The 7,310-nt window shown below is 63.2% G+C and overlaps 1 protein-coding gene across 4 annotated transcripts; it reads left to right on the forward strand.

Moving 5' to 3' along the window:
• The first annotated feature begins 90 nt into the window (after nucleotides 1-90).
• TMEM145 (transmembrane protein 145) lies at nucleotides 91-6,963 on the forward strand. Of its 4 annotated transcripts, none has more exons than XM_074219379.1 (15): nucleotides 1,454-1,579; nucleotides 1,738-1,812; nucleotides 1,897-1,974; nucleotides 2,074-2,160; nucleotides 2,328-2,429; nucleotides 2,514-2,598; nucleotides 2,690-2,761; nucleotides 2,867-2,935; nucleotides 3,092-3,172; nucleotides 3,265-3,343; nucleotides 3,617-3,710; nucleotides 4,494-4,666; nucleotides 5,050-5,170; nucleotides 5,552-5,758; nucleotides 6,779-6,963. In XM_074219379.1, the coding sequence occupies exons 1-15, from the start codon at nucleotides 1,466-1,468 to the stop codon at nucleotides 6,860-6,862; spliced, it is 1,521 nt and encodes a 506-aa protein (XP_074075480.1). In that variant the 5' UTR covers nucleotides 1,454-1,465; the 3' UTR covers nucleotides 6,863-6,963. The 4 variants fall into 4 exon arrangements, with proteins under 4 accessions (XP_074075478.1, XP_074075480.1, XP_074075479.1 ...); XM_074219378.1 differs by lacking the exon at nucleotides 6,779-6,963 and adding an exon at nucleotides 6,375-6,772; XM_074219377.1 differs by lacking the exons at nucleotides 1,454-1,579; nucleotides 6,779-6,963 and adding an exon at nucleotides 91-247 and having other exon boundaries at nucleotides 5,552-6,365.
• Nucleotides 6,964-7,310: the final 347 nt, after the last annotated feature.

Genomic DNA, 7,310 nt, shown 5'->3' on the forward strand with positions numbered 1-7,310 from the left:
ATGTGACCTGAGGCCAGAAGAGAGGCTTGTGGGGTCTGAGGCCGGGTGAACTTTGCAGAGGCAGCCGGCTGTGCTGGCGATTTTGTGCATATTTGGCTCAGCTTCTGGCTTACTGGCCCTGCCCAGAGTCCTGTAGTCCATAGCAGGGAACAGAATCTCAGAGGAGGACTTGAGGAAAAGAGGGCAGGAGAGGATGCTGGCAATTGTTTTGTGTCAGGGGGTGCTGCTGACAATCCAGCCTGATGAGGTAACTGGGGCTGAGACGGGTATCTCTAGTTTACAGAGAGGTTAAGTTACCTGCCCAACATCACACAGCCCGCTGGCAGTAGAACTGGGGTTCCTGTGCAGCTGGGTCAAATGTTCCAACGATCATTTGTGTAAGCTTTTGAGGTGCCCATTTTTCTCCCTTCTTCCCTTTGGTCCCCCCTCCCCCAACTTCTGTATACAATCCGTATACGACTATGTTAAACATAGCCGTGTTAATCAGGTTGTGAAGAAGGAATCAAATCAAAAGGGAGGAAAAAAGCCAGGAGATGGGGGCCCCAAAATACGTGAAATAGTTTTGAAATTGAGAACAGTAGGCTTTGGCCTCATTCAGAATCTGTAGCTCCCTCTGTGGCCGCGGATGCCCCCACCGTCACAAGTGCTTCCCGCCTGGCCTGGCCGGGCCGGGCCGGGCCGCCGCTGAGGGCAGGTGGGCCAGGGCCCGTGTGCGGGGCTGCGGCCCGGCTCTGGTTCCGCTCCGGGCGCTCGGCCGGCCCATGGAAGCCTCGCCCTGAGGGCCCAGGCGGCCGCCGCGGGCCCCAGGGGCGCAGCCCCGCGGTTTCCAGTGCTCTGCCGCCGCGGAAAAGCCGCTCAAGTTGGTTTGGTGTATGTGGCTTTTTCCCTTTCGGTGTGCTCTTCGGGAGCTGACCGTGGCCTGACGCCCGCCCCCGGCCCCCGGGCCCCCGGGCCCCCCGGCCAACGTTGCCCCTTTTTGTCCGGTCGGCCGCCGGCAGCTGGGGGAAACGTCGGGTGCTCGGATTCCGCCCCGGAGCGCTTGTCCGTGGCCTCGGCCCATTCGCAGGAGCCGCGTCGGGGCGCCCCTCCGCCGCGGCCCCCCGAGCCGGGGCTCACTGTCCCGGGGGGGGGGGCGCCTGGTCCGCCGAGGGCGGTGCCTGCCCGGAGCCGAGCGAGCCCGGGGGCCGGGGGGCCGGGGGGCCGGGAGGCGAGCCCGGGGGGCCGGGGGGCCGGGCTGCGGCGGGGGCGGGGCCGGGGCGGGGCGGAGGCGGGGCCGGGCTACGGCGGGGGCGGGGGCGGGGAGGGGGCGGGGCCGGGCGGCGGCGGGGGCGGGGCGGAGGCGGGGCCGGGCTACGGCGGGGGCGGGGAGGGGGCGGGGCCGGGCGGCGGCGGGGGCGGGGCGGCGGCCCGGGCGCGGGGGCGCGCGCGCGCTCGGCCCCGCCGGAGCCTCCGGAGCGGGAGCAGGATGGAGCCCCCGCGCGCGCCCGCGCTGCTGCTGCTGCTGCTGCCGCCGCTGCTGCTGCCGCTGCCCCCCGGCGCCCGGGGCAAGTACGTGCGGGGCAACCTCAGCTCCAAGGAGGTGAGCGCCGGGGCGGCCCCCCAGCCGCGGGCGCGGCCCCTCCCCCGCCCCGCCGGCCCCGCCCCCCGCCCCGGGCCGCCGAGCCGCCGAGCCCCCGGGGGCGGGGCGGGGCCGGGGCGGGGCGCGCAGGCACCCCGGGACTGACCCTCTCCCCCCAGGACTGGGTGTTCCTGACCAGGTTCTGCTTCCTCTCGGACTACGGCCGCCTGGACTTCAGGTTCCGCTACCCCGAGGTGAGCCCCCCGGCCTTCTCCCCAAGCCGGGGTGCCCGCGGGCCCCGGCCCGGGCCCGGCCTCCCCAGCCCCCTCTCTCCCCAGGCCCAGTGCTGTGAGAACATCCTCCTCTACTTCGACGACCCCTCCCAGTGGCCCGCCGTGTACAAGGCCCGAGACAAGGTGGGAGCCCGGGGGGCGGGGAGGGGGCCGGGAGGGGGGCGGCGGGGCGGCGGGGGGGGGGGGGCGGCGGCCGCGTCACCGGTCCCCCCCGGCCCCCAGGACTGCCTGGCCAAGGAGGCGGTGATTCGGCCCGAGAACAACCAGGTGATCAACCTGACCACCCAGTACCCCTGGTCCGGCTGCCAGGTGAGTGATGGGGCCCGGGCCGGGGAGGCGCAGAGCCAGAGCCAAGCCGCGCGTCCCAGGAAAGCAGAGGCGCCCCCGCCCTCGGGGGGCTCCCCTCAGCTAGTTGGCCAGAAGGGGGGCAGGGAGGCAGACTGGGGCCCCCCCATCCCTGAGCCTCCCCTCGGCAGGTGGTGTCCGAAGAGGGGGTCCGCTCCCTCAGCTGCTCCAGCGGCCGCAGCTTCCGCTCAGTGCGCGAGAGATGGTGGTACATCGCCCTCAGCAAGTGCGGGGTAAGGCCGCCCTGCCCGCCCCGGCCCCCCGGCTCGTCCCCTCACCTGCTGGGCCCCTGGCTCAGGCCCCTCTGTCCCCCGCAGGGGGATGGGCTGCAGCTGGAGTACGAGATGGTGCTGACCAACGGCAAGTCCTTCTGGACCCGGCACTTTTCAGCTGATGAATTTGGTGCGTCTGGAGACCTGGACCCCTTGGGTCTGGGAGGGCAGCAGGAGCCCCCCCACCCGCTGCAGCCTGACCTGATCCCCCTTCTCTCCAGGAATCCTGGAAACTGATGTGACCTTCCTCCTCATCTTCACCTTCATCTTCCTCCTCTCCTGCTATTTTGGCTGTAAGTCACCAAACACGGGGTGGGGGGGGAGGGAGACCTCAGAGGATGAGGTGGCCTTAGGGGGGGTGCTCCACAGACACCTCTCCCCCTCCCCCCTGCCCCCAGACTTGCTGAAAGGCCGACAGCTGCTTCACACGACCTACAAGATGTTCATGGCAGCGGCAGGAGTAGAAGGTGAGAGAGACGGGAGTGGACCTTGACTGACAAGGTCTCCTCAGGACCCCAAGGACCGATTCCCCATTTCTAGAAGAGGCAAGGCTCTGCATGGCCTCAGCATGCCGGCAGAGCTTAATAAATGCACATCGACTGACTTGGCTCTGCCTTTTGCAGTCCTCAGCCTCCTGTTTTTCTGCATATACTGGGGTCAATATGCCAGCAATGGCATTGGCAACGAAAGCCTGAAGATCGTGGGTGAGGATGGAACTGGCCAGGGCTGGGCACCCAGGGGTAGCCCGGGAGATCCCTCTCTGAGGGAGCCCTTTTCTCCCTTCTCTCCCTCTCAGCCAAACTGCTGTTTTCTGTCAGCTTCCTCATCTTCTTACTGATGCTGATCCTGCTGGGAAAAGGCTTCACAGTGACACGGTGCCTGGGAGGGGAAGAGAGCAGGCCCCCTGGGGTTGGGGGTGGGGGACATCTGGGGCCTGGAAGCCAGGCTTGGGGGGCTGGGGGGGCTGGCCAGGGCCCTTTTTCCTGATGGTCTCTTCTCCATCCCCCACATTCTTCTCCCTGTCTCTGTGACTGTCTCTTCTTTCTCTTCTGTCTGTCTCTGTGTTTCTGCCCATCTCTATCTCTCTATGTCTCCCTGTCTCTGTGTCTTTGTCTCTGTCTCGGTCTCCTTTTCTCCCTCCCCCGCAGGGGCCGGATCAGCCATTCAGGCTCAGTGAAGCTCTCAGTCTACATGACACTTTATACACTCACCCATGTGGTTCTCCTTATCTACGAGGCAGAGGTAAGAGGCCGTTCTGCCCCCCTCCCAGGTCCCCTCTCTTCTCTGTTCCTTCTCCTGGCCCGAGCTTCTCAGGCTCTACTTTCTTCCTCTCTCTAACTCTCTCTGCTTCTGCCTCTCATTATCAGGTTTGATTTGGGGGATTTTGGGGGAGGGAGGGCACTTGTCTTTCTGCAACTCACTGTGAAGGCAGACTGACCTAAGGAAACATCATAGTGGACTGGGGGCTTCTGCCTTGACCTGGCCCTTGGGAGGTAGCTAATCCTGGCTTGCCTGTCCATTAGTTGTGACTTGGCACTGGTCCCTGCCCCCTTCAATTCATGGAGCCCAGTGTCCACCCCCTTAGGGTTGAGGACAGTGCCCCCAGAGCCTGACATTTTGTGACTGGCAACTGGATTGGGTCTTGCAGTGGGGTTAAGTGATTTGCTTATGCACAGCTGGTAATTATTAAGTGTCTGAGCTGAGGTCAGATTTGAACTTAGGTCCTCCTGACTCCATCCAGGGCTGGTGCTCTATCCACTGCACCATCTAGTTACCCCCCCCCCCCCCCCCCCGCCACTTGGGTCTTCTCATCTCTCTGACCACTACTTGTTTCTGTCATTGTATCTGACTAAGAACACTGGATTTGGAGGCTCTCTTTGACTTTTGGCTCCCCAGTGATCTTGGGAGAATCCCCTCGGGCTTCTGGACTTCGGTGCCTCAGTTTCCTCATCTGTAACATTCAGAGGGGGGCCCTGAAGTCCAGTGTCTCATCAGCCTCTCCCTGTCCCCTTCCTCGGGGGCCAGTTCTTTGACCCAGGCCAGGTGCTGTACACCTACGAATCTCCGGCGGGTTACGGGCTGATCGGCCTCCAGGTGGCCGCCTATGTGTGGTTCTGTTATGCCGTGCTGGTCTCCCTGAGGCACTTCCCTGAGAAACAACCATTCTATGGGCCCTTTTTTGCTGCCTACACGCTCTGGTGAGATGTCTAACAGGGTCCTATAGCTTCAAGGGAGGTCTGGACCTCAGCAGCCTGACCTCTGCAAGCCCTGAGCCCTCACCTCCAATCCCCTCTGTCCCCTTGACCTCTAACTCCCTCTGATTCCTGTTTATGGCTGTGTTCCCTGACCTTTGCTCCAAACTCCCCCTCCTGACCTCTGACCTCTCCTAATCCAGGCACCTTCTCTGCCTCTGACATCTTCTGGTGAGACCATAGCCCTGGCCTGGCCTGGGAGGCCCTGACTGGGGGTGGGGGGGACCTTGGGCACTGTGCTGGGGGACGGGCGCAGGACTTGGGGCCAGGGAACGGGAGGTAGGCAGAGGTCAGGGTTCACTCCCATGTTCATACACCCCCCCCACCAGGTTCTTTGCTGTTCCTGTCATGGCCCTCATTGCTAACTTTGGCATCCCCAAATGGGCTCGGGAGAAGATCGTCAATGGGATTCAGTTGGGGATCCACCTCTATGCCCATGGGGTATTTCTGGTGAGGACAGAAACAGGAGAGGGGATGGGGAGTGGCATTGTATTCTGTCTGCCAGTCATTTCTATCTCTTCTCCCTCACCCTTCTGTCCCCCATCCCTCTGCCATCCATTTCTCTGCCCCCCATCCTTCTGTCCCCCATTCCTCTATCCCCCAACCTTCTGTCCCCATCCCTCTGCTCCCCATCTCTCTACCCCCATCCTTCTGTCCCCATCCCTCTGCCATCTATCTCTCTGCCCCCATCCCTCTGTCATCTCTTTCTGCCCTCCATCCTTCTGCCTTCCATCTCTCTGCCCTCTGTCCCTCTGCTCCCCATCTCTTTGTTACCGATTTCTCTCTCTGCTCCCCCATCATCTACTCTCTCTCTCTCATCACCCTTCCCAGATCATGACAAGGCCCTCAGCTGCCAACAAGAACTTCCCCTACCATGTGCGAACCTCCCAGATCGCCTCAGCTGGGGGCCCTGGGCCAGAAGGGGCCCCTGCAGACAAGTCCTTCCCCCAGCATGTCTATGGAAACGTGACTTTCATCAGTGACTCGGTCCCCAACTTCACGGAGCTCTTCTCCATCCCATCAGCATCAGGGGCCAGCGTAAGCTCTGCCATCCGGGTCCCAGCTACTCCCCCTGGGAGCTGGCTCCACCCCCTGAGGACCTGGCTGCTCACTCAGACCCCCCTCCCAGGCCCTGAGGATGCCCCCCTCCCCTCCCAGCTCCTGGCCCCACCCCTAGAGTACCTCACCCCAGTCCCTGCCCCACCCCCACAGACCTCTGACCACCTCACACGCAGGACCCCACTGACTCCCCCCCTAGGCTTCAGGAGCCCACCTCCACCCCTCCCATCCTGGGTCCTGGCCTTGCTTCGGACCCCACCCCCAGCTCCACGAGTCCCTCCTCCCCCAGCCTTCCAAGTACCCCCTCCACCTCCCCGTTCCCCAGTCCTGGCCCCTAGACCCCTAACCCCACCCCCTGAATTCATCACCCATGACTTAACCATGCCCTTAGAATACTTGGCCCCTCTCCCCTCTCGCCAGGGGCACTTCCTCACACTCCCAGACTGAGCCACTGGGGTGGGGGGGGGAGGGATCTTTCCTAGGGAGGGGGGAGAGGAGACTTTGGGGACCATATCCTCCCCCCCTCTTGTGAGTTCCCACCATCAACTGATCATCCCCCTCCCCTCCCCGAACCTTCCCCTCCCCCTCCCCCCAGGCTGGGAAGCAGGTGGAGGAGACAGCGGCAGCAGAGCCTCCAAGGGGCCGGGTGGTGACCAGGGCCAAGCAGGCCTCTCCACCCCCCGCCCCCGCTGGGGAGGGCCTGCCGCCCCCTTACCAACTCCACAGGCCCCACCCTGGCTTTCCTGAGTACTTCAGCGTGCATACCAGTGCGGGGGCTGTGCCCCCCATCTGAGAGCTGGCACCCATATACACATGCAGCCCAGCAAAGTTTTGGGGGGGGTGGGAGTTGACCCAGACTGAATCCTGGGACCCAACGGGCCTTGATGGCCAGCAGCTTCCCTACCCCACCCCCACCCAATTCCACACCCCCAAACCCTTCATTTTGTGCCAAATGGCCCCAGTGGGAGCCTCTCTCCCCCCACCCCTCCCTCCCCTCAGCCCCTACCCCGAAGGTCACCGAGGGACCCCAGCCTCCTCCTGCTCCGGGATCTCCGACCTCCTTCAAGCCTACATGGATACTGAGGTACTTCCTCAAGAAACCCCAGGATCCAAGCCCCAGGTTCCTCCTCGACCCTTCAAGATGCCATGACCTCTGGCCTTCCGGCCCTCACGGTCTCCTGCCGTAGGCTCTGACCCCTGCCCTCAGACGGATGTTCAGCTGGATTCTGACCCGGTGACCCCCTTGGGGTGGTACTCAGCCAGCAGACGGCTTTTTTGTGGGGTGCCCAGGGTAGGGGGATCTTTTCTTGCCAAAATAAAAGATGAGAACTATGATGACCAGTGTGGCCTCCACAAGACTCTAGCCTTGTTTATGTGGGATAGGAATCAGTCCTCATGGGTTAGGGGGAGATGTAGAGAAGATGTTATTGGACCACGGCCCTTAGGCCCTGCCTCAGATCCTCTCCCAGCTCTCCTCCAGTTCAGAGACATTTTCAGGTTCTGGTGCAGCAGAAAGCATGTTGGGCTTAAA

Source organism: Macrotis lagotis, chromosome 1 (genome assembly GCF_037893015.1).
Source record: "Macrotis lagotis isolate mMagLag1 chromosome 1, bilby.v1.9.chrom.fasta, whole genome shotgun sequence".
Classification (NCBI taxonomy): Eukaryota; Metazoa; Chordata; class Mammalia; order Peramelemorphia; family Peramelidae; genus Macrotis; species Macrotis lagotis.

What these genes read in the sequence shown, in the direction of transcription:
- TMEM145 (XM_074219376.1), top strand. Translation starts at nt 1,466, where the DNA reads ATGGAGCCCCCGCGCGCGCCCGCGCTGCTGCTGCTGCTGCTGCCGCCG. An exon ending in CCTCTCCTGCTATTTTGGCT is followed by an intron (nt 2,762 to 2,866) that starts GTAAGTCACCAA and finishes CCCTGCCCCCAG; the next exon opens with ACTTGCTGAAAGGCCGACAG. An exon ending in TCCTTATCTACGAGGCAGAG is followed by an intron (nt 3,711 to 4,493) that starts GTAAGAGGCCGT and finishes CTCGGGGGCCAG; the next exon opens with TTCTTTGACCCAGGCCAGGT.